At 40.4% G+C, this 27491-nt stretch overlaps 1 protein-coding gene across 2 annotated transcripts; it reads right to left on the minus strand.

The window, feature by feature from the left end:
• Positions 1-26411, minus strand: C12H16orf87 (chromosome 12 C16orf87 homolog). 2 transcript variants are annotated; one of them, XM_063438703.1, is made up of 4 exons: positions 26295-26411; positions 1973-2069; positions 1208-1390; positions 1-540 (listed from the first exon to the last, which is right to left on the minus strand). In XM_063438703.1, exons 1-4 carry the CDS (start codon positions 26358-26360, stop codon positions 422-424), a joined length of 465 nt encoding a protein of 154 aa, XP_063294773.1. In that variant the 5' UTR covers positions 26361-26411; the 3' UTR covers positions 1-421. The 2 variants fall into 2 exon arrangements, with proteins under 2 accessions (XP_063294773.1, XP_063294772.1); XM_063438702.1 differs by having other exon boundaries at positions 1181-1390; positions 26295-26407.
• Between the last annotated feature and the right edge of the window lie 1080 nt (positions 26412-27491).

Genomic DNA, 27491 nt, shown 5'->3' on the forward strand with positions numbered 1-27491 from the left:
TTGGATTTTAGCACCGGTTTAATATATAAAGATTATATAAACTGTACATGTGTCAGAGTTAAATTTTATTTCCTCTTAATTTAAAAAAAAAAAAAAAAGCGATATTTTATACTTATTTTGTTTTGAAGCGCTTTAAATACAGACACTCTGGCTAGTTCCCAGAATGAATTCCTCTTCTAAAAAGGATTAAAATCATGTTTTTTTTTTTGTTTGTTTTTTTTACGTAAAAGCTTCCTTGGGCCTAAAAGATTATAGTATTGCTACCACGCTTGGTAAAAAAAATAAAAAATTAAATAGAAATAACAAAAACAGACAGTCTTTAGTGTAGGATCAGATTCTCAGTGAACGCACGGAATAGCAGAGTCTTTGATTGCTGCGCATTGCTGATACAGCCCATGAGTAACCTTGACCCCGACCTTGGTCAAAGTATAAGCCTTTGATTGATAATTTTCCTGTTGATTTCTGCAAGAGCCACAGAAAACACAAACGCCTTTTCATCGGATAGGTTGGCGTACATATCGATCTCCTTCTCTTGCTTTTCTGCATTTAACAAGAAAAAAAAAAGACAGATGTTGCAAATGTATAAAATGTAGGCTGTTACAGTGTATTTTTTTTTTTTAAATGTATCACTATACTAAAGCAAGTGAAGTTTGCTGATAATTAAAGGGACACTCCAACTTATTTATTAGCTTTCAAGGAAAAATGCGGGGGCTCTAGCAGTGAAACCCCTTTCCATCAGCAAATAATGTAAAAACAAGACAGTTTAATTATATGTATTTTCTAGGTAACCGAACCCAGCTATTGCCTAGTACCAACACCCCATGTTTGTAATCTGTGCTAATGCCATCCTAAATTTCTAGGGATAACGAGGAAGTGATATGTCTAGCACATAAAGCCCATCTCCTTTGTAATCTTATTACCTTGCCTTGCAACCAACACTCTGTAAAATATATCTGCGGTACCTCTCTCACAGTTTCACATTTACATTCCAGCTCGATTGGCACAAATTAAATAGGACTACCCCTCCTGAAGGCTCGTTTGATTTTCTTATTTCTTATATGATTTAGGTTTTTTTCTTGGCATTTCCTGCAGACGTTCCAAGACATGGCCACTGAGCCTTTCATCCGATCATTTCTAGCCCACATATCTAATTTACGTTATAAAGCCATTCTTTACTTGCCAGGCATGAAATGATTTAAACCTCTACCCTTTTCCTCCTCTTGCTTCTTGGTAGACGTGGCTTTGGGCCTCCCTCGGCCTCGCCGTGCTGCCTCACTCTGGCTGTTGGTTCTCGATCGTTTCCTGTTTTCCAGCTCTTTATTTACGGTTGCATTTATTCTCTCTCTTTTAATTCTCTCAGTTCTACGCCGTTTGGGGTCAGATCTGTTTTCTGTTCAAACAAGTGAGATTTTATTTTATAAGCATTCTATCTCCATCTCTTGACACTGTAAATATATGATTTATATTTTTCATCCTCAGCTGCTCAGCCCTTGCTCCTTTTTAACTCCTGTATTTCCTTAAGACCATTACTATTAAATAGTTTCTCCCAACTAAAATATTAAATTGATTGACATTTTTGTTCCAGCTGCACAGAACGATGGATTTACGTCTGAAGTGCTTACAGCAGCATTGTAAGAATTCTTCGAAATCTGGTGCCTGATAGCACAATATGTAGAGCCCAAGAGTGGCCAGTAATATAGTATCAGGTACAAAAACTATTCAAATTGTGGAGAATTGACAGACGAACTGTAAGTGCAAGGCTAAATTGGGTGTTTGGAAAAGTGGAGATTTTCTCCAATTCTGCTAATTTGGCCTAAAATTAGCAATTTTCCCCGATACCCAATGCAGTGACTAAATCTAATAATGTTCAGGCTCTTTACATATAACCGATCTGTGTAAAAGAAACCTGTTGTCATTTAAACTACCCTAAATAAAAGAGGCAGCAGTGGTTCTGTGAATAAGGTGCACTTACCTGATGCTTGAGGCAGTCTTTCCGACTGTCTTGCATGTAAAAGTTTTCGGCTTATAAATATATATCCACAAGGGCACGACTTACAGGCAACTGGAACCTGAAAGATCAAATATGGAACATTTTAGAACAAAGAAGAAATACTGCATGAGAAAACAGAAAATTAGACGTGGGCACAGAATGAATAGTTTGATGTATTCACTGACACATAGTGGGGTTTCTCTCTCACATTTTATCCCCTTTGGCAAGCTGATTTTTACCATGTGAAAGGATTCAAAATTCTTCGAAAATGGCCATATATACCCCAACACCTAGGGTGACAATTATGTCAAATGTGAACTTTAATGGCCAGATTCAAATATTAGTTTTGTTATTCTGGCAAATTGACATCGTCCCCAAATAGAGTCATAAAGCATCAAACAGAACATTAACTTCTGGGATGAAAATAGCTCAAATTGTTTTCATAAATACTTTATATCTTAACAAGTGAATGCAATAGATGTGTCAGATTAACAAAACATTAAAAAGACAAAAAAAAGACAACCATCCAGTAAACGTTATACAATTTTGATCATCAAAATCGGAATGCAGACCGCATCTTTGTTAGTTATTCAGATGCAAACAACTAATCAAATTAGCCAGCAGATGGCACCCGAATTCCAATTTTACCAGGAACAGCAAACTGAATCTTTGAGGTTGGAAGTTATTGCAAGCTCCACAAATAAAATCGTTGTTATTTAAAGAGTTACGCTACTTCTCTGGAATACGAGCCGCTGAATCAATTTAAAATCACCTATAAACTTGTGAACGTTTTTCATGAAATGCTCCAATTTCTTTTAAAACAATTTTAAAGGTTTAGCAAATTACAACATAATCCAGTTTAGAAACGGCGAATCCAGTGCAAACATTGCCAGGGAACAGGAGGAATAGAAACATTGTCATTGCGTCTCTTCTCTCTACACTGACTGCCAGGAGCAATGGACAGGATAATTTACAGGGAGCCAAGATGACGACGCATAGTTGCATTTCCTTTCTTTTTTCTTCTCACAACTCAAATACATCTTTCTTGAATATTAAACATAATAATTATAGGAAGTGGCAGTTCCCCTTAAAGATATATGCGTAATATTAAAGTTATCAGTGTTCCTTACAAAGCCGAGGAATAAACATAAAGGGTTTTTACCCCTTCCCGACCAAAGACAGAATTTTTTTCCGTCAAGCTTGTCCCCTTGCGTTAAGGACCCTTGACGGCAAATTTCCGTAATTTACTAAAGTTAACCCCAGATCGCAGCGATCGCTGAAGTGCAGTGAGACGGATCAGTGATGATCTGCTTCTCCCTGTAAAAAAAAAAAATATAAAGTAAAATCCCACCCCGCCTTTCCCCTGATTTAATAAAATTAACCCCTTCAATGCCAATTGATCACTGACTACAGTGATCAATTGACAAGGACTGCATTTTTTTCCAGAGGGTTAATTTTTATTTATTTTTTAACCCTCAGGGGTTACATTTATTTTATTAATTAACTTAAATATTTTACAATTGTATATTTAGCTAGGGATGGGTGGAAGTTATTGGGGGGTATTTGGGGTTGGGCTAGCTAGGGGTTAACATTAAAAACAAAGTTTTAAAAAAGGTTTAAAAAAGTTTTTTAAAAATGTATTAACGTTTTTTTTAAAAGTTATTAAAAAATCCCAGCCCCATTAAAAAAATAAAAATGAAAAAAAATCACCCTATCACTGCCTACAGTGATCAAAATACAGATCACAGTATTATACTTATTTTTTATTTTATAACACCTGAGGGTTAACTTATTTATTTCTTAACCCTCAGGGATTCAATTTATTTAATTAATTAAATTTAAATATTTTTAAATTATATATTTTGCTAGCTGGGGTGGGTGGGAGTTATGGGAAATTTACTGTTAACGCTGCTTACTGCTAGTTAGGGGTTAACGGTAAAAAAAAAGTTTAAAAACAAGTTTTAACAAGTAAAAAAAGAACACATTAATAAACGCTCATTACCACTACACCTGGAAAAATGAGCCTACGCTAGGATTCAAAGTATGCTTTTTGAAATACCCCAGGGTGTATTCTTTAAAAAAATGGTATGCGTTTGTGGAGTAGTTTGAATAACAAACCAGCTAAACTACTCCAAAGTGGAACATGGACAAAGTGTAAAAGTTCAAAGTTAGAAGAAAGAAAAACTGGCTGCGTCTTAAATGTGCCCCTTCACCATCCACATATACCCGGCAAAGGTACCTACAGAGGTATTGTTGTACTTAGACGACATAGCTGAGCAACATGAAATATTATACAGCCGTAGCACACATACGTTTTTCAAACTATACTGTAAAAACTAAATTTGTGTGTCAAAAAGGCAGAACAATGCGTATTACCCACTACACATGGTACAGGCCAGCGGAAAAATTATCCCATGCCAAGGTTCAAAATATGCCTTTTGAAATACCGTGGGATGTATTCTTTAAGAAATGGTATGACTTTATGGTGTAGTTGGAATATGTAGCCTGCTAAAATACTCAAAAATGGGACATGGACACAGCATAAAAATTCAAAGTTTGAAAAAAACAAACTGAATGGCCGTGTCTCAAATGTGCCCCTTCAATGTCCACATATACCTAGCAAAGGTACATACGGGGGTATTGCTGTACTAAGACGACATAGCTGAGCAACATATGAAGTATTATACATTCGTACCACGCATAAGGTTTGCAAAATATACTGTGCAAACTCACTTTGTGGATAAAAAGGCAGAAAAAAATGCTTATTACCACTACACTTGGTACAAGTTAGAGGAAAAATGATCCCATGCTAAGGTTCAAAATATGCCTTTTGAAATACCCTGGGATGTCTTCTTTAAGAAATGGTATGCCTTTATGTTGTAGTTGGAATATGTAGCCTGCTAAAGTGCTCCAAAGTAGGACACCGAAGCATCAAAACCATTAATTAAAATTCACTTAAAGGACCACTATAGGCACCCAGACCACTTCAGCTTAATGAAGTGGTCTGGGTGCCTTGTCCATCTAGAATTAACCCTTTCTGCTGTAACCATAGCAGTTTCAGAGAAACTGCTATGTTTACTTATTGATTAATCCAGCCTCTAGTGGCTCTCATTGACAGCCGCTAGAGGCGCTTCCGCGCTTCTCACTGTGATTTTCACAGTGAAAAGACACCAGCGTCCATAGGAAAGCATTGAGAATGCTTTCCTATGAGACTGGCTGAATGCACGCGGCTCTTGCCGCGCATGTGCATTCAGCCGATGACATCAGAAGAGGGAGGAGCCCGGCACTGGAAAAAAGGTAAGGGATTTACCCCCTTGGGGGCACCCTCAGGGCACTATAGTGATCCTTTAAAAACCTGAACTTGTCACATCTCTTTACAGCACTGTAACTTCATAAAATAATGTCTAGGTCACACATTGGGCAAATTGTTTTACTCAGAAGATGTAACAGAGCATAATTTGGGGGATTTAATGACATGGCACATATCAAGTGTCAGAAATACTCATCGTCGCGGCCTCAGGTAAGTGACTGAAGGGGTTTTCAGTAACTGGGGGTTGGGGGGTGGGAGGGAGAGGGAACCTGCAGTGCCAGGATTCCCTTTAAGGGTAAGACAAGCTTTTGCAGCAGTGTCATTAAGGGGTAAAACAATCTCAGCTTCCTGGTTGTTTATAACCAAGCTCTTGTTACACATAGATCAAACCAGTATGATACTATATACTATATATCAACTATAATTACATACTAATCTAGGTTATTTAAAAAAAAAGACTCCGGTTCATCAAGTTCAATCTTTATAGCACTTCTTTTCATGGTATTGATTTCCTTGAATCAACAACCTGTTCACATACGTTAATTATATTTTTGAATAGTCTGATTTTCAAAAAAAAAATAAAAAAAAATATATATATATATATATATATATATACATACATACCTCTGCTGTAAGTGAAAACTCCTTTCTTCCAGTCTCAATAGGTGACCTCTTTTCTATTGTATAACACAGCTAACGAACAGGTTTGTGCTGATACTGAAACTGTATATACTTGTATAGAGCCATCATATATCCTCTGGTGTGCCTTTTTCTAAAGAAAACAAATGCCGTTTTGCTAGCCTTCCTTCATAACGAAGGTTTGCCATCCCCCTTATTAGTTTTGTAGCACGCCTCTGCACTTTGTTAAAAAAAAAAAAAAAAAAGGTGCCCAAAATTGCATCTCATATTCAATATGTTCTTGCTGTTTTGGGGATGTAATTGAGATCAGGAAGATTGATGGAGTGCAGTTGGTGGAACACAATCTTGACCAAGCCTGGGGATTTGCAGCAACCGCATGTACATCAATCTTATTTTCTACTATTCTTTATATAATCTTTTGCTTATGTGATTACTAAACTATCTGTACCATGCATAGAAAAAAGCCAGGAGTGTTCCTTTAAGTTTCAGGTCTTGTTGTTTCAAGACCATATAGTTGGTAGAAAACTCTTAACATCTGCAAAGTAAGGCACATAATGCAGTTAGCATTTTCTTCCCACTATTAGCTATTCTATTGACATTCAAAGTAATGGAAATAAGAAACCAAAACTAATGGAATCAGACCTCAGTTTACCAAACCCTTTGATGCAGGAAAGCTGACATTTAAAAAGGCTGATTAATTATTTACCATATAGCTTGAGGAATATTACAGAGCCCTTATTTGTTACCATTGAAGTTCCCGGTGTAGATGGAATGAATATACTCAAGTCTATGCTCCCTTTTATTTACCAATTTCATAATGACCTATATACATTGAGCTCTACTTTATTTTGAAATCTTTTACAGAGTATTAGAGAGTTCAGTTGTCCACTCCCTGTCTCCTGCACCAGGTGCAAATCATAGACTGTCTGCCAGCTGGCATCCCACAGTCTCTGCAGTCTTTACTAATCAGTGTCGCTTATAGAAACACTCCAAAAACCTAGAGCACTTTAGCTTCCTGAAATGGATTATCTGTGAGGAGTGTGTCTGTTTTTCATTTTACAAAAAGTAGAAATTGGCACTTTTATAGATTGACCTTGTTACACCCCCCTGGCTGTCAGTCAGACAAGCAGTCCTGTTACTTCCTGGTTTGTTTAGCTCAGTGAAACTAAACTCAAGAGGCAGAAACTGCCCAGAGCACCTGCTTTGCAAAGACTTCTCATTGAGCTGCATTGGGAAGTCTGTGATTGGACAGCCACAGAAAGTCTGAGCTACGAAAGAAAGGGGGGGTGGGGGGTGGGGGGTTTCCGTGCACAATTTTACATTTAATTGTTTGAACAAGATACATCAGCAGTAGCGAGCATGGCTGTCAACGTTGAGCTGTGATTGTTTAGCTGATCTAGCATAATACAAGCATAAAACATAGTGGATTTTCAGCTAGTTACATACTGGTGTTTAGATTACATTATAAATTCTCCTGAAATAATCGATGCTTCACTGTGCTAAACTAGCGACACTGGTGTTGTTATGGTGTGTGAACAAGTGATACAGTACAATAGCTTGTTAGTATATGGTGCATTAAAGGGAAACTCAGTTTTCCTGGCACTGGAGGGTCCCTCTCCCTCCCACCCCCCAATCCCCAGTTACTGAAGGGGTGAAAAACTCCTTCAGTGACTTACCTGAGGCAGCGGCGATGTCCCTCGTCGCTGTCTCCGCGACGCTCCTCCTCTTTATTGCGTTGGCCCGCGCGTCTGTGTGTTAGCTGGGAGGAGTGACGTGCAGTCACTTCCTTCCAGCTCTGTGTGATGTAATAACAGGGGGCCCGGTCGTGCGGTTTAAGCGCCCAGCGCTGACCGGGCCCCCTTACAATCCACATCCATCGGGTGGCCCTGACAGCATGGGCCACCCGATAGACCCCTTGGACGGCGGCTTGCCGCCGCAAATGGTGACGGCGGTACCCGGTCGCAGGGGTACCGCTGGCTCGCACCTGCCCACCCAATCTCTGAAATTGAGGAAATCCCTACCGCCCACCTGGAATCCTGAAACACCAACTAGTGGGCGGTAGGGACCAGGTTGACGACCCATGCTTTAGAGGCTGCATTCAGGATTTGAATATTCAGTAGTATGAAAAAGGTAGAAACTATCAAGGCCATTGTTTTGTAAATCAAATCATGAATATACTTTAACAGGTGACCGTGGCACTTTAGTAACTGATACATTATTTGTATTATTTATATAGCGCCAGCAAATTCCGTAGCGCTGTACAATAAATGGACATTCTAGGCACTGTATCATATTCGGCCTATTGAAGTGGTTATTGTGGCATGTGCCAGTGACAAACGAATTCATACCAACGAATTAGTAAGTCACTGCTGATGTGATTAATACTGTAGGTATCCACTTACACCCAGTGCCGATCACCAAGGAGAGACCGGGACAGCCTTTAGGCCTTACAAGAATTTCCTCCTCAGGAACAGACACCAGATGCTCATAAAGGCAAAAGTTAGAACGTCTTAAAATGAAAGCTACTGTGCACAGAAATGTGGGAGGCTGAATATAAAACTGCCGTGTTTATGTGTGAACTGGTACGTCTAGCTCCAGTTTACAGGAAACATTTTATAGTGAGATTATAAACTCTACCTAAACTGCAGACATAGGCTCGTAATGTCCCCTATCATTGATAAAAACATACAGCTAACAAAAGCGATGGCATGCAACTTTTTTTTATATCAAGAGAATTTGCTTATGTGGCGGTCAAAAATATTTGCCCATTGTTTTTTTGGCACTTAAAAAAAATGGTCATTGTTGAAAATAAAATAGTACAGGTTTCACAGATTGTCAGTGTTTCTGTCAAGTAAATATATCTTCTCAGTGCACGGCTAACGCATATTCTGAACGGGGCAGCCTTCTTTAAGTCCTCTTTAGTTGAAAGTTTCAAGTAGCTGTAACAATTACTCACAATTTCAACAGGTCAGAGCACTTCTGGAGCTGCCCAGCACTCACGTAGGACATCAACATTTCTGAATGTGCACTAACTTTCTAGTACCTGCCTGGAATTTGGTTGGGTCAGAGTGAGTGAGTGAGTCTGTGTGATATATATACACACACACACACACACATAACACAGAACACACTCGATTGGTTACAAAGTGAATTCAGGACAAATGAGAGATTCAGAAAATGGTGTTTAGTTAGTGTAGAACGATACCATAGCAATGAGGGCAGAATGTTTGGCTTCACTCTAACTAAGTCAGGATAAAACAGGAACTGTTCTCCGAATGGGAACACAATGTTAACTGGATGTACACACAATATAAAGAAAGTGTGCTTTAGAGATATTTCTTTGGCTAAACACATTACATAAATCAAAAGAAAAAAATAGTGTAAATAATTATTTCCAAAATAAGTAATTCCAGAAAGCCACTAGTTTGAGGTTGTAAAGAAGGTAAAAGGCCGTTGCTTGTCTTTGGAGAATGATATATGGGATATAAGCGTTGTTTTAAAGATGCAGCAGGTTTGTTTTTTTTATTATATCTATTTCAATGGACTGAAGAATTACTGTAAGATATCTATTGATAATGTATAAAAATCCATATTTCTTTTAATAAGATGCTTTTGGAGGAAACCAAATGTTCTCAGTATTCTCTTGCGCCCCGTTTTTTGCTCTCCATAAGTTTAAAGGGTAATCCAGACGTGGACCCCTTGCTCACGGTGCATAGAGAGATATCAGCTATGCCTCACTGATGATGCCCAACAAGGCTGAAACGATCGTCTGGGGTTGCTGTGTCTCTCGTGCAGAGGGAACTTGCTGGCATTTTGGATCTGGACTGCCCGTATGGGTGGGACCAGTCTGATATGTTTCAGAGATGTTCTCTCTGTAATGGCACAAGATGAGCTAAAACCAGCGTGAGAACTGAGCGGGGACCCACCGAGGGGCAGGCTATTTCAGCTGCGGCCCCGTCTTTTGCTCAACAAAATGTATCTAAAGATAGTTTTCTATTTAAGATACATTATGGTCCAAAGATTATTCAGCAATAGGGATCAGTTCTGTAGCATAAGGCTATGTATTTATGCAATATCTACTTTCTGGTAAATTAATTCCATTAATCCAAGTTAATTGAACATGTGTTACAAAGATAATGTGCACTTTATCACAGCAAAAATGTTATATAAATTAACATTTAAAGGTTCAAAATACCTTAATCTCATTGTTATTCTGCAAATCTATGTGCACACAACGCCATTAATTTAAGTTGGTCTCCAAATAGGAGTGATTAGCCTATTAAACTGGAGATAGTTTACCTTGTTATAATTTCCTCTATATATTTATACAGTTCTGCTATAACTGCTAAACTACGGTAATCTGAAAAAAAAAAAAAAATCGAAATATGAAATCTTCATCCGATTGCAAAGATTAAAAGATTATGAGATCCGGCAAAAAATGTGTTTTATGTTTAAAGAACCAGTTCTGGTACCATAACAACTAAATTGAAATTAAGTTATGTTGTTATAGTGCCAGGAGGTCTCTGACGCTGGCGCACGTTAGTGGGAAAACAGATTCACAAATGGTTTAAGTCTGTTACAGCGCTGAATATCTATGCCCCTTGTCCTTATGATTGCTGAAAAGCTTTTAAAAAGGAAAGTTATGGTTGCTGCGAGCAGTATTACTGCTGATTAGCTGACAGTAGTCAGCAGATACTGCCAGCCAAACAGTGGATTCCCATTTACAAAAAATGACTTGAAACAAATACGTACGTTTCTAAATGTGTGAATAGTTTAACCCCTAAAGGTGAGCCATCATCAGCGACATCCTGTCACTATATCAACTTCATATTGATGAAGTTGTTATGGTGCTCGGAGGATTCCTTTAAAAATCGTGTTTTAAATTGAGTCTAGTCTACCGACTAGTGATTTACACATGATTCAAAGGGTTAATCCATCCCTTTAGCATGAATATATTTTAACTTCATATGCCTTATTGGGCACGAATGTCAGGTCTACTTCCTGTAATAGAAAAACCCAGGGGGGAGGGGGGGGAAGCATTCGCAATACATTTCTAATAACATCACAGATGAGAATCCCTAGAGGGTGGGAAGCCTCTACCATGGTTCATTTAGGGCTGGAACAGGTGAGTAAAGGTAATCCCACACATTCAGTGCATACCTCTCATCTACCATTACCGGCAGAGAAAGTATTTATATAGCGCCAACATATTCAGCAGCGCTCTTCAATAGGTAAACAAAACAGACACTAAATTCAAACAAAACTCGACTGACATACTGGAAGAGTAGGTGAAGAGGGCCCTGTCCAAACAAGCTTATAATCCAAAAGGATGAGGAAGAAATACACAGGGGAATTAAGTGATCAGTATGTACCTGAGGGATGGGGGAGTTAATTCTTTAGACCCATGCTACCTCCACCTGGGTGAGGGCTGTAAAATTTGCAGAATTCAGCCTCCATTGCCTTCATTATTCTACTTAATTCATTCATTTGGAGATTTGTACATAAATGCACACTTCAGGCGTATATTTGATTGTTTTCTATACACAATATTTTCCAAACCATTGTTCTCACGTATTTATTAAAATATATTTAGTTTTTTTTTAGGGAGGAGAAGGATGAGGCTGCACCTGAGACATTAATTGAGCTGTTAGAAGTGATGATTCGGAAAAACAAACTCTCTCGTTTCCCTTCTGGGCTGAGATTTACCCTGGGGAAAAGCCCTGCAATCTCTTGCAAATCCTTACTGAGCAGTCACTCTAAGTGTTACGCGCAGACGAGGTAGGATTCACAGATACTCAGCACTACACTATCAGAATATGCAGAGCATGTGGGGTCACAGATAACACAAGCAGCACAGCACACATCAGCAGGTACCCACAACACGATTATAACAACGTATAGGTCTTCCTCCTCGTGCTGCCAAAACAGCTTGGATTCATTGAGGAATGGACTCCACAAGACCTCTGACGTTCTGTAGTTTCTGGTACCAAGACATAAGCAGCAGATCCCTTAAAGGACCACTCTAGGCACGCAGACCACTACAGCTTAATGAAGTGGTCTGGGTGCCAGGTCCAGCTAGGGTTAACCCATTTCTTTATAACCATAACAATTTCAGAGAAACTGCTATGTTTATAAATGGGTTAAACCTTCCCCCAAAGCCTCTAGTGGCTGTCTCACAGACAGCCGCTAGAGGCGCTTGAGTTATTCTCACTGAAAATCACAGTGAGAGCACTTAAGCGTCCATAGGAAAGCATTGTAAATGCTTTCCTATGCGTCCGGCTGAATGCGCGCGCAGCTCTTGCCGTGCGTGCGCATTCAGCCGACGGGGCGGAACGGAGGAGGATCGGAGGCAGAAAGCTCCCCGCCCAGCACTGGAAAAGGGTAAGTTTTACCCCTTTTCCCCTTTCCAGAGCCGAGTATGTTTTCCTGGCACTATAGTGGTCCTTTAAGTCCTGCAAGTTGCGAGGTGGGGCCTCCATGGATTTCTATTTGTTGCTCCAGCACATCCCAGATTTCAGATTGAGATCTGGGGAATTTGGTGCCCAAAGACCCAAATTCTCACTGACCTTAGCATGTACTGACTGCCTGAGAGTGATAGTGTGATGTACATATAAAAATGTACAAAATATCGGCACCAGTTAGCAGCAATTGTACTGACTGTCTGTACAGTTACTCAGAGCAGCACGCAATACATTTTATAGATTATGAAAGTGATCTCATTTTTCCTCCCAATACTTGGAGCGTTTAAATCCTCAAAACATTGTGGGCCAAATGAATCACTTTAATTAAGCAAAGAGGCTTATTAGCCGAGAGCTCTGACTACCTGCAAATCAAAAGTATCATGTGCACAATGGGATTTATTCACCAAACACTGAATTGTACTCCATTAAAAACTGAAATTTAGGCAGAAATAGCTGATTTGGGAACATTCTCCAACACAAGTAAAGTAGGTGCTCTGCTATTTTTGCCTACTTTTTGCCGTCTGATTTTCAGTTCAATTCAATTTTTGAGTTTAGTGAATACATAATGATTGAAAATCATGAATCCAGTCTCTTCTAAACAATATTAAATGTGAAACCGACAGACAAAGGGCAGACTGATTGGCGAGACTGTATTTGGCACTTATTGGATTAACTGATCTCCGTCTGCCCATTTTAGGATTTATACAGCACGCAAATAGGCTGAGCCCTTCTTTCAAGGACTCTGAGGGGGTTAGAGGGGGATTAAACTTCAGAGTTTATTCAGTAAAGTTGAACTGCAGTGAAGATAAAACCAAAGTGGAAAAATCTAGGCCAAAATAGCCGATTTGGAAAAATTCTCTAGTTCAGCCAGTCACAATTTGGCTATTCAATAAACTCACAATTGTAGCAAAGTAAAATGTGTATTGGGCCAATTGGAAGATCAGATGCTAGAGCTGTGGTGAATCACTATGGCTCAATCCTGTCTTTTATTGGGGGCTGGAGATTCAAACCTATTGAGAAAACCACTAAACTGTATTGTGGGTCTCTTTGTACTCACTCATTCTTTATGCGAGAATACTTTTTATGTGATGGCTTTTACTCTGGTATTTTAACAATGTTTGAAATATTCTTAAGAAAACATTTTTTACAAAAAATTTGTAAATAGCGATTACTAATGTGTCAAGCTGTTTCAGCGGCACACAGTACATTGGAACAGACCAGTTTGGACATAAAAAATAAATAAATCAGACAAACACAATATCCTTCCACACACTGGATAAATAACCCACCTTGCTGGATTGCATTTACGTAAACATTTTTAAAGACTGCAGGATATTGCCACCAACCTGCCAAGAGTCCAACTTGTGTTTTTCCATAAAACACAGGGGGATTTGTAACTGCTTCGGCCGTATAAACCTCTGTAAATACAAGCCCAGCCTGGCTTATAAAAGGGAGCAATGCAGGACAATATATTATTACATATCAAATTGTATTACAGAGTTTGGTGATATTAAACATCTCCTTTGCGTAACATGCACAGTCTGTAGCCCAAAGTAGCAAAACTAGAGAAAAAGCAGAGAGTTAGGGAAATTTTGGCTACATTGGGGTATTTATCCACTAAACACTGAATTGCAGTAAAAAGGCCTCCAAATGGAAAAAATGTATGCTTTAGTAGCAAGTCTGTGACTATGGAAGAGCTGGGAAATTTATCAAAATCCGCTAATTTTCTAGAATTTTTAAATTTCATTTTCAATCCAGTACAGTTTGGTGTTTAGTGAATTAACCCTTTAAAATTGTACATAAGCTAACTAACTTCCTTTTAATTGCAAGACCGTGCATGAATCTGTAAAGGTGATCAGGAGATATGCATTTCATTTTAAAACGCCACAGCTGGCGATTGAGTGTATTTATTAAGGAGGGCTATTCCAATCATACCCTTCCAGCTCTGGAAAAAACACGCAAACCATAACATCCTTAAGATCCTGTGCATTAAATTGAGACACACAGAGGGGGTGGTGGGGGGAGCAAGCACAGTGGCTCACATACATTATTTATAAATCACGAGCTCACAGCTCCAAAAATATCTTCAGAAACCTGCTTTTTAAAATGTATGTAAAAGCCGCAGGCAATTCCTTGCTATTATTACCATCACATATCTAGCAAGACTGGCAGAGATTAATGCAGGGAGGGGGCTCCAGAACCACCTGCAAAGATGCCACGCAAATCATGGCCGCCCATCAATTTAATAGGCCACTTTAGAAGCGCTCTTGCTTAGTGCCCCGAGATGAGTTTTTACATTGCCAGTCCAATAATGCACTTGCACTTTGGAGTCCCCAGAAGCAAGATACTACAAACTAACCTTGAACAACAAGCCTGGACCCAAAATCTGATCTGTCTTGTCAAATTCAGAACTGCCCGATTTTGAAGTTTTATTACCATTTTTATATTTCTAAATTATTCTACGGCCCTATACAAATATATAACAGCAATTAAATGATAAACAAAATAATGCTGAAAGATATAAGTTGTGCAGAAGGCCCTGCTGGAAGAAGCTTACACTCTAGGGCACTTCAAGCACCACAACTGCCAATGTTATCTGCACAGATTATGGTACCAGGAAGTGCCTCTCCCTGTCTCATTGCATTCTCTTCCTTATAGTTGCTAAAAGTGAACAGAATTAGAATGAGCCCTAAATTGAAGCCAAACAGCTCCGGAATTCATTGCTCAGCAATGTTCGAACTATCCCCCCAAATAAATCAAGCCGCTGGCAGCATAGCATATTTCTGGCACCTTGTTAAAAAAGTTTAAATGGATGATACAAAATTATAATAAATGGATGCTCAGAACCCTTCTGCTAATTAGAAGAGAACAAGAATGGTATTCTTCCCTTTTTATAACAGATATAAGCAATGACATGTCAGGTGTGTAAAAAGACTCACAGGATGTTTTCATAAGAATACACATACCCTATGCCAATCTCTTGCTTTTTCTCTCAACCAAATCCACCATGGGCATTCTGTGAAGCGGGGGCTGGTCTGACCGAAGAATTGAAATGTCAACCTGGCGTGAATCATGCCCGGGTGCATGGCAATCACACAGGCCACCCGACTAAAGGCAGACTGAGCAGGTAGCGCTGTTTCAGCACCCTGAGCTTGGCGGAAACGCATGATGCGCTCACTATACGCCTTCTGGAGACAGTTCCCTGGTAGTCCCTCAGCACTCACATATCCACTCCTCCCCTTCTCTTTTTACTGGCAGACAGAGGCTCCTGGAGAAAAGGTGGATGTAGTGAGTGCAGAAATAAGGGGACATGCCACAGTGTTAGCGAAACCGAAGAAGCAAGAGCATTTGCAAAGTCAGCATTACCTTTACTAATTCGGGTCAGCCAGTCCACATACAATTTTGTTTACATGCCTCCTAAGCAAAAGCACTTAGAGTATGTTTTTTTTTTTGTTTTTTTTTAAATCAAGTACACAGTCCATGAGAAATCAGAGTTTGCTGAGCTACTGACCTACCTCTACCACACAGCCAATCAGTCCTCTTATTATCTGCCTCCTGTCCCTTAAAGGACCACTATAGTGCCAGGAAAACAAACTTGTTTTCCTGGCACTATAGGGTCTTTAGGTCCCCCCCTCCCGCTGGGCTGAAGGGGTTAAACACTTACCCTTCTCCAACGCCAGGGTTCCCTCTGCGCTGCACTCTCCTCCCTCTGCAGACGTCGGCACCGAATGCGCGGCAAGAGCCCCGCGTGCATTCAAACAGTCCATAGGAAAGCATTTCTCAATGCTTTCCTATGGACGTCCAGCTTCTTCTTACTGATTTTCACAGTGAGAAGCGTGGAAGCGCCTCTAGCGGCTGTCAGTGAGACAGCCACTAGAGGCTGGATTAACCTTAGTGTAAACATAGCAGTTTCTCCGAAACTGCTATGTTTACAGCTGCAGGGTTAACACTAGATGGACCTGGCACCCAGACCACTTCATTGAGCTGAAGTGGTCTAGGTGCCTATAATGTTCCTTTAAGGTCAGCATCTCCACTCATACTGGTCGCTCCCAGGCCGAGCTTAGCACGGTCAGTATTATTAAATCTAACGCACTTGCAAGTGAGTTAACAATCCTGAACAGGAAGGCTTTTCTCACACCGGTTAGGAGGAGGAAGTGATTGTTTCTCTCACTTACTTATTAGCTCTATAAAAATACTCTGCTGTTTTCCCATTAGTAATATATTTGTATGAGTCAAACCTTGCTCTCACAGTTTGTGGGTTTTCGATTGTGTGATTTGCTTCTATAATGAGATACACTGTGTCACTGGGCGTTAGTAACCAAGAGTTGTTCAGGTAGGAGTCTAGGCCAGGTTTAGAGCAGAGTTAACGTTTAATTGGTAGCTGGAGACAAGCAGAAAGCTTGTCTAACTAGCACAGACCTATGAATGTTATCCTGGATGAGGAAGGGGGTTAACTTGGTTCTACGTCGGCACCTCCTCATGAAACTTTTATACAGAGTATCCGATGAGGTGACAGGTCAATTTTAAATGTGCAGAGGCTGCAAGAATAAGGCATCCTCTGCTTTAATAGAAGAGAAGTAACGGACAAATTTACACGTTCGTTCCAAGAATACACCGTGAGAATCAGAACATTCTACAAAGCTACATGGAACTGAGCTACGTATTCCTGGTCTGTACCAGAATTTACATATACCCACACATACCCATTTAGAGGATACATAGTGGTAAATTTTACAAACATAATACCATCCAATGGCCCTGGCGTCATCACTGCAAACAATGGGACCAGAATTACCCAAACTGTTTTATCTTAAGGAAGTGCCCCTGTCATTTTAACCCTGCAATGTAAAACATGGCAGGCTTTTTTGTTGCATTTTTTTTTTTTTTTTTATTAACTGCAATGTTTACGTAACAATGGTAAATCCAGTTCTAGACGCACTTTCTCTTCCATACAGAGTAAAACTCTGTCTAGGAATCAACTACTACGATATCAGCATATCCACCACAGTAGTTAAATCAAGACATCAGGGGCTCCCGGAAAACCAAGGTAAGTTGCCAAAACATTAGAATTGCTTCTTACCAGTTACTCTGCGTGGGTGTCAGGGCAGTGGGATGTAGTGGTTATGGTGCTGGCAGTGTTTCTTTACAAAAATAATGTAAAATAAATTGTAATAAAGGCCCAATAGGCAGTGAAGACATGACAAGCGAAGTGTGTAATAGGAGTAGACCGTCTGTGTATGATGGGAGTGTGCACTGCTTGTGATGGACTTTGTACATTTTCACCTGCCATCTTGGTAATGTGACAGATGCTGCTAACACTATGGAATAGTCACATTATAGAAGATTGTTAATTTATATTAATTTAATCAAGAAATAAATGTATTTAGGAAGACATATCCCATCAGCATTACGATAAATAAAACACAATGAAAATATGATGGATTGAGAAATTGAAGATGAATGGCTGCACCATACATAACACTATACAATTAATGTATTGTTTCAAACAAATTATATATATTTATTAATTATAGATATATGATTGGACTGGGGGAGGCAGGCACCAATATAGGCCAGTTGGACATTAAATAAGCAGTGACCACCATACCCATGGCCTTTCCTGACAGTCGAGGGTCCATACGATGACTCTCTATGCACAGTGGAAACACGTTCTTACAAGTCTGGTATGTGGATCACAGTACGACCATTGTAGCCAAGACACATGGAAAACAGACAGAGGCAGTCTGTAAAATATGCGGGCTCGTCCAGCAGTTTATTACAGTATGCTAGGAAAGGAAGAAACCAGCACAAAGGACTCTCTCAAATAAAGTATAAAGGAAAATACATTACAGTAAGCAGAAATACAAGGCATGAACGAGCACAGAAAATGTACTTCACCCAGCATGCATGGCGTAAGGAGAACCTCTCAATTTCACCTCTTAAAGAAACATGGTTTAAATGCATTTAGTAGAACGATACTAGTTTCAGGCACTTTAACGTTCAGTCATTGATATGGTTGCCTGGCATGCAGAGAGTGCTCTGTCATCATTTATATTTGCCTACAACGAAAGCCAAAAGGTCCATGTTTCATAGACTAGAACTCACTCGTTTTAGGCACTAGAAAAGTATAGGAGTATCAGTAGATAGGCAACAGCCAGGGGATTGGTAGAAACCTCTGGAATGTTAGGCAATCCACTAATAGGGTAATACATCACTTGGGCATGTGCTTTGCAAGCATCCAAGAACTGCAGGAGGGAGAATAAACTCACGAATCATCAATAACGCATAGGCTAATGTAAAATTCAAATTATTAGTAAGGGATATGAATCTCTGAGGCATTGAATTGCTAAACCCTGCATGGACCATTACTTTAAAAGGCTGACACATTATTAAAGAATGACCTCAGCCACCACGATCATTTCGGTGATGTCAAGTGGTCATGTTGCCCGAAGTCTGTATGTGCAGCATTTTGATGTGAAGAGCTGCAAACAGGCAGTTTAACACTAGTACTGGAGCTGTAACTCCACCTCCCACCAGAAATGGCTAATGTGAGTTTGGTGCAAATTAGGCATCTGATGCCACAGCCAGACATACTTAAAGGAACACTAAAGGGTCAGGAACACAAACATATATACCTGACCCTATAGTGCTAAAACCACCATTTAGGTGGCATCCCACTCCCTAGAAAGGGTTAAAACATACCTTTTTTCCAGCTCTCCACGGGTCTGCTGTTGCACCTCTTTGGCTGATATCAGAATTGATGCTCTCAGCCAATCCAATACTTTCACACAGGAAACCCATTAGATTGGCTGAGATTGTCAAGAAGGTGGGGTAGGGCCAAATGCCACCCTGGCCTATAAGCATCTCCTCATAGAGATGCATTGAATCAATGCATCTCTAGGAGGAAAGTTCAGTGTCTGCATTCAGAGTGTGGAGACACTGAAGGGCAGTGCTGCACATTGTGCAGCACTGCCCCAAGAAGCAGCTCTAGTAGCATGCACATTGTGCAGCACTGCCCCAAGAAGCACCTCTAGTAGCCTGCACATTGTGCAGCACTGCCCCAAGAAGCACCTCTAGTAGCCATCGGAAGAGTGGCCACTGTAGGTGTCCCTAGGCTGTAATGTAAACCCTGTCTTTTCTCTGAAAAGACAGTGTATACAGCAAAATGCCTACAGGGACTGAGTATACTCACCAGAACAAAATACATTAAGCTGTAGTTGCAGTGGTGACTATAGTGTCCCTTTAAGAACACCCTGATTGTATATGTAGAAGTGTAGGAAAACCACTATGCAATAGGCGGAATTTACTATAAAAAGGTTATATACAAATCTAGAGATTGTGAAAAGTTACAAGGACAAAATAGGTGGTTTGAAATATTCTCTAACTCAAGTGATCTTTCACCTCAACTACTTTGGCCTAAAATTTACAACTTTCTCATCATTTCTCCAGTTTTTGGTTTAGTTGATAAACAGGGCATTCATAAAACTGAGAATTGTTGAGAATTCAAAGTGAATTACAAATCCTATACTTGGCCAAGTTACAACAGTCCCCCCGAGACATTACAGCCCAAGTCTAAGAATATCCTTTAATATTCCGTACATGCTTTGGGCTTAAAGATATGATGAAAGAGAATCGGTGTGACCATAAGAACTCAAGTTTTCCTTTTTTGACAATTTGTATTTAAAAAAAAAAAAAAAATTGTATATACAGAGTTGACAATAAAAAGAATTTAAAACAACTTACCCATAGTAAATAAAACCTCAAATTTCTTGATTGTAAGCCTTCCCAGATGTCAAACTTTACAGTGTCCATAATCTGATCCTTAAATACTGTGTTGTGCCAGTACAGAATGTCCTGTTTAGCAATCGCTGGCAGCTGAATGCAGTCTTTAACTTACTGGATCATTGCAATTCCGAATACTATCAGCATAGAACAGATTGTTATCATGGTGGAAGTCACTTTTTGTCTAAAAGGGGTTAAACCACATGAGCAGTTATCTACTCTTTAGGTTTAGAAGATCTTAAACGTATCCTGAATCGACAGAACAAGTTGCACCACAGTCACCTTCTTTAAACAACACAAAGAACCATCAGGTCTTGGGTCTGCCAGGATTTAAAGGTGACCTAGTCTGACAGATTGGCTTGGCCTTTGATAGATTATGATCTGTATTTTACTCTAAAGCAGGGGAAATAAACGTTCTAATGCATTCACTGCAAAATAATGAAGAAAAGAAATGTACACGAATAAAAACGATTAAAGAATTTAAAAGTTTTCATTAAAAGAGGAAGGACTAGCTGTTACTTATAATTAGCCGGGTCCTGTAGTTTGAAACGACACCTTTCTGCACAATGCAAATACATTTAAAAAAAAAAATAAGCAAAATGTGACTTCACAGATAACAAGAGCTGTTCAAACTGCACAGCAACAATAATACTCCAATAAATCACGCCATTAGATTTTCATAGTGTATTTTGTGATCACTGCAGTATGCTTTAAATTTCTCCTAGTCACGCATTAAATTGCAGCTGCCTCGATTTTATGGGCTTGTAGTACTGGAGGGAGGGGGGTGCCCTCTCCTTTTACACTGTGAGACAGGAATGCATTGCTTCTGTGTTTGTCAAACAAGATTCCAAGTTAATTGCAGGAAAAATAGCTTTAAAACCTGCCATTTTCCTTCCCTGCAAAAACTCTGATGTTGCCATTCTGAATTCACCCAGTCTCTTTTATATGAGCAGGTAGTCTACAGTTCAAGGTGAGATAAGAAGTCTAGAACCATTATTCTTCAAAGGTTTTACAATAACTATCCTCGCCCCCTCCCACCCCCCTCAAAAAAATAAAAATACATCTGCACACTTATAAGTGTGGGTAGACATAGCCTTGCATTCATATAAAATAGAAAACGTCAAAACACATGCTCAGTGATTCATGGGAAAATTGTGTGCACTACACAAGCAGGCTTATCAGGAATACAATGTGATTGATCACATGTGCCAAGTAGAATTACCTTCATTGCACACCTTAAATTTCCCTGTAATCCTAATCTATCTAGGGTTTTTTTTGTTTTTAGCATAATGTCTTTATGTTTATCAAGACATTTATATATAAAATATATTTATAATGAATGCATGCAGTTTCAATTGTGGCGTCAATGTTGGAACTATTTGCCTTAACAGTTTTTATAGTTCTATACTCCTTGTTTCAATATTAAATGTTAAAATACTTCCCCCTGCTGTGAAATTTGATTGATAGCGGAGGTCAGCCAACAGTGAGTAATTTATAATGAGTTGTAAGAAACAGTGTGGGTTTTAATGTGATACGTCATGGTGGATTAAAGCTATTGAATTAAAATGTCAAGATAGTCCATTCAAATATGCACAAAATAAAAACCACACACACACACACACACACACACACTTTTCTTTAAATATCCCTCTATTCACAGGTTTTCCCAGAAAGCTAAATCTACTTTCTGTGCTGGCACCTGTGAAATCTTAGTGCTTTTTAAAAATGTAAATTAACGCTGCGAGCACCATAACTACTACAGCACTGTGTAGTGGTTATGGTGCCGTCCCAATGTAAGTAGGCAAACCGTTTGCCAACAGTTTGACTTTTTACCTGGGGGCTTCTGAGTGATGCTCCTTGCCTCTTTGCAGACAGAACCAAGAAAGCTCCCGTTAAGACCTTCTGTTAGCTCTCCTGAGCTAAATAAGGTCACACCAGCTGATTGGTGTGTAGAGTGTCAGCTGACAGTTTTCACCCAATGAGCTACACCCGGCACTGCTGGGTTTCACTCAGCAAAGAGATTGGCGCCCATCAGACTCCAGGTAAGAAGCCAAACGGTTACCAAAAGGAAATACTGTAGTAAAGCTACATATCACATTGTCCATCGCTCATTTAGGGTTCATTCTACCCAAACTTAGAATCCACGCAATTTATTTTTTATTCTACTTTAAATGTGCCCAAGGCTTTCATAGTGCATATTAAGATTTTAATTACAGTATGAAGTCCCCTGCAGATCTCATAAACGGTTTTCAACATCTAATGCACATTTTCCCCTATTGGGTTACCTAGCAACCTATTCCAACTTCATTACTTTCTAAGCATGGCCTATTTCGGCAAACAGCTTTGCCTTTAGAAAGGTCCAATACAGTGTATATAGAAATATTCAGATTTTGAATCACTGCGGACAATAGCTATATTTACTTGTCTATTTATGGTCATAGAGAAAAAGAAATCAGATTGCATTGGCTGAGCATGTCTTTTCCACCAAGCCCCTTACAACTAAAATCAGATATATTGTGTTACAATGTGACTCCTGGCTCATCCTAGGGAGATAATAAAAGAAATGGTGGAAAAATACATATTCATAAATAGTTTGGCAGTGTATGCTGCCCATTATCCTTTTTTCAAGCAGGAAATGATTAATAACTAATGGATGACAGTCACAAGAGGGATCGGGTCACTAAACTCTGAATTATAGTGGGATAGAATCTGAAAGGCAAAAGCCTAGAGTTTGCTATTTGGATTTCAATTTGCTACAATCTGGATTCACGGCTCTACCAAGTAAATATTGCCTGTACAACCACAACTATTGGACAATAGAAATATAGAGCACAATCCAGTGCTTAGCAAAATTTAAGCACTTTACTTTATTTTGTTATTACATTGTTTACTCATGAAACAGTAAACTGTAAAAGCAAAAATTGCATCATATAGGCCACTGTACCCAAGCTGGAAACATAGCGAACAAGAATTTCACATTTTGTGGGGAATTACCATCCTTTTAACAGAAAGTGCATTGAAAACTAAATTTCAAATATACGTTAACATGGGGAAGTTGGAAAACATTCTATATTTCAGTGTCTTGGCTATTGTAGTCCAGTGTTTGCAATTCAGTTGAGTGAGGAAACACAAGTGGGATGGATTTACTTAAATCGGCAACTGTAGAAAACTGACAAGATAATTGAATGTTTTAGGTCAAAATAACACATTTTAGCAAATTATGGCAATGTCCTCTCAACCACTTTAAAGCCAAAACAGAGCAACATATATATTTACACAAAGGGCAAGCCATAAATGTGTTCAGCTTATATAAAGACAAGGATTCAGTGTAATATTTTAAAAAGTTATCTTTTCCTAAATAGTCTATGAATTAACACACGTTTTACCACCGTGTCAGCATACCCTGTGCTTGAAGAACACTGTGAAACATGTGGGTGCTCTGTAGAGATTAGTGTTAGAACTACTGATATCAGAAATACACACAATTTAGTCATGATAAAGCACGGTGGGGATTTTTAGAGCTATAATTTGAATTTTACAATAAGTTCAGTGTTTAAAGGTAACATAACAAACAGATCAAACTCACAAGTGCTAATAAAATATATATATTTTTAAAAAACAACACAAATGCTCATATAATTTTACACTAAATCCGGCTATTGTGCTTTGATAAATATCATATTCAGTAGTATTGTGCTAAGAGAAATGGCTACAAAGACAGCAGCGGTGATTACGGTTAGAACAATTTAAACATGGAAATAGGATTATTAACAGGAAGTTTAGAAAAACAGCAGACCTCATTAAATTGTCACCAAGGCAAAACTTATTAACACCATCCCAGGGACCAGGCAGGCAGCACCACCTCCTCGGCTCCTTAGCAAAATCCAGTATTAACACTTTCCATTCTAAGGTGGTACCAGCATTGTAAAAGGCAACCCTCAGCATTCTGAGCTAATTTAACCCTCTTCACGGTGTTAGCATAAATATAATTAAAATACATTTTATAAAAAGACAACTTCACCACTATAAATCAAATGTGTTTAGTTTGTAGGGAGGGAGTGGAATTTAAAATGCTGGTTTTCTTTCATATTGATAGAAAATGCTAAAATGACCAATTAATCCAATAAATGTATATCAACATTTTAACCCTTTCAGGGATCAGAGTGGGGGATACCAATGCTACTGAGGCAGGACACAGGGAATGAGGATGCTTAGGCTGGTCCCAGGTCAAGACAGTACAGTCCAGCATGCATTTAACCATTTTTGTGCTTCCCAGCATGACTAACTCTTTCATATGGGGTTTTTTTTTTTACACACCAGCATTGGAATAAAGGAGTCAATGGGGAAGGACATTAGGAAAGAGGACATACACACACTGATCCTGGATCATGGTCACTCCAGCAAGCCTTTAACCCTTAGCAAGCCTTTAACCTTTGGTATGCATCACAGCCAACCATTAACCCCCTGGGTGCACCCCAGCAAAGCCTCTCCCCCCCTGGGTGCACCCCAGCAAAGCCTCTCCCCCCCTGGGTGCACCCCAGCAAAGCCTCTCCCCCCCTGGGTGCACCCCAGCAAAGCCTCTCCCCCCCTGGGTGCACCCCAGCAAAGCCTCTCCCCCCCTGGGTGCACCCCAGCAAAGCCTCTCACCCCCTGGGTGCACCCCAGCAAAGCCTCTCACCCCCTGGGTGCACCCCAGCAAAGCCTCTCACCCCCTGGGTGCACCCCAGCAAAGCCTCTCACCCCCTGGGTGCACCCCAGCAAAGCCTCTCACCCCCTGGGTGCACCCCAGCAAAGCCTCTCACCCCCTGGGTGCACCCCAGCAAAGCCTCTCACCCCCTGTCTGCACCCCAGCAAAGCCTCTCACCCCCTGTCTGCACCCCAGCAAAGCCTCTCACCCCCTGTCTGCACCCCAGCAAAGCCTCTCACCCCCTGGGTGCACCCCAGCAAAGCCTCTCACCCCCTGGGTGCACCCCAGCAAAGCCTCTCACCCCCTGTCTGCACCCCAGCAAAGCCTCTCACCCCCTGTCTGCACCCCAGCAAAGCCTCTCACCCCCTGTCTGCACCCCAGCAAAGCCTCTCACCCCCTGTCTGCACCCCAGCAAAGCCTCTCACCCCCTGTCTGCACCCCAGCAAAGCCTCTCACCCCCTGTCTGCACCCCAGCAAAGCCTCTCACCCCCTGTCTGCACCCCAGCAAAGCCTCTCACCCCCTGTCTGCACCCCAGCAAAGCCTCTCACCCCCTGTCTGCACCCCAGCAAAGCCTCTCACCCCCTGTCTGCACCCCAGCAAAGCCTCTCACCCCCTGTCTGCACCCCAGCAAAGCCTCTCACCCCCTGGGTGCACCCCAGCAAAGCCTCTCACCCCCTGGGTGCACCCCAGCAAAGCCTCTCACCCCCTGGGTGCACCCCAGCAAAGCCTCTCACCCCCTGGGTGCACCCCAGCAAAGCCTCTCACCCCCTGGGTGCACCCCAGCAAAGCCTCTCACCCCCTGGGTGCACCCCAGCAAAGCCTCTCACCCCCTGGGTGCACCCCAGCAAAGCCTCTCACCCCCTGGGTGCACCCCAGCAAAGCCTCTCACCCCCTGGGTGCACCCCAGCAAAGCCTCTCACCCCCTGGGTGCACCCCAGCAAAGCCTCTCACCCCCTGGGTGCACCCCAGCAAAGCCTCTCACCCCCTGGGTGCACCCCAGCAAAGCCTCTCACCCCCTGGGTGCACCCCAGCAAAGCCTCTCACCCCCTGGGTGCACCCCAGCAAAGCCTCTCACCCCCTGGGTGCACCCCAGCAAAGCCTCTCACCCCCTGTCTGCACCCCAGCAAGCATCTCACCCCCTGTCTGCACCCCAGCAAGCCTCTCACCCCCTGTCTGCATCCCAGCAAGCCTCTCACCCGCTGTGTGAACATGACAGTAATGTAACCCATTGAGCCCTGGGCAGCACACAGTGACAGCTGACCCATCCTGTCGCGGTATAAATGCAATTAATGTTTGTGACAGACAGGGCATGTGCTCAGCATGGACCCCAGATATGACCCCTATTCCAAGGGATGGCCCCAAGCTGGGGGCAGGGACTGAGCGGCACTGTGGGCTCAGCAGGGCCCCCAGGGGGCAGGTCTCACCTGTTGGTCGCACTGCGGGCAGGACTTGGTGGCCATCTTCACTTTCTTAGCTCTGGCTGTGGACATGCTCGCTCCCGCCGCCCGTGCACGCCCCCTCTCTCTGCTCCCCAGCCCAGGGCGTACAGCTCGTCACCACGAGCCGGGGACGCGCCCAGCCCCGTGACGTCACCCAAGCCGTCCCACAACTCGGGCTCATCGCAATGGGAAGTGTGGGCGGGGTATATATCTCCAACCAATCACGGCTAGCTGGGAGGGGTAGGGGGAGGAGCAAAGTCAAGGCCAAGTTCTGACAATGAGTTCTCTGAGCAGTGATCATAAACAGCATGTGGAATAATACTTACTAATAATATAATATTTACTAACAGCATGGGGAATAATATAATATTTACTAATAATATAATATTTACTAACAGCATGGGGAATAATATAATATTTACTAACAGAATGGGATATAATATTTACTAACAGCATGGGGAATAATATAATATTTACTAATAATATAATATTTACAAACAGCATGGGGAATAATATAATATTTACTAATAATATAATATTTACTAACAGCATGGGGAATAATATAATATTTACTAATAATATAATATTTACTAACAGCATGGGGAATAATATAATATTTACTAACAATATAATATTTACAAACATCATGGGGAATAATATAATATTTACTAATAATATAATATTTACTAACAGCATGGCTAATAATATAATATTTACTAACAGCATGGGGAATAATATAATATTTACTAATAATATAATATTTCCAAACAGCATGGGGAATAATATAATATTTACTAATAATATAATATTTACTAACATCATGGGGAATAATCTAATATTTCCAAACAGCATGGGGAATAATATAATATTTACTAATAATATAATATTTACTAACAGCATGGCTAATAATATAATATTTACTAATAATATAATATTTACTAACAGCACGGGGAATAATATAATATTTACTAATAATATAATATTTACTAACAGCATGGCTAATAATATAATATTTACTAATAATATAATATTTACTAACAGCACGGGGAATAATATAATATTTACTAATAATATAATATTTACTAACAGCATGGGGAATAATATAATATTTACTAATAATATAATATTTACAAACAGCATGGGAAATAATATAATATTTACTAATAATATAATATTTACTAA

Source organism: Pelobates fuscus, chromosome 12 (genome assembly GCF_036172605.1).
Source record: "Pelobates fuscus isolate aPelFus1 chromosome 12, aPelFus1.pri, whole genome shotgun sequence".
Classification (NCBI taxonomy): domain Eukaryota; kingdom Metazoa; phylum Chordata; class Amphibia; order Anura; family Pelobatidae; genus Pelobates; species Pelobates fuscus.

Excerpts from the sequence above, each read along its gene's own strand:
- C12H16orf87 (XM_063438702.1), bottom strand. The coding sequence starts at position 26,360 with ATGTCCACAGCCAGAGCTAAGAAAGTGAAGATGGCCACCAAGTCCTGC. Across the intron at positions 2,070-26,294 it reads GCCCGCAGTGCGACCAACAG|GTTCCAGTTGCCTGTAAGTC; the intron begins GTGAGACCTGCC and ends TTGATCTTTCAG. Across the intron at positions 541-1,180 it reads TTTAAATCATTTCATGCCTG|AAAAGCAAGAGAAGGAGATC; the intron begins GCAAGTAAAGAA and ends TGTTAAATGCAG.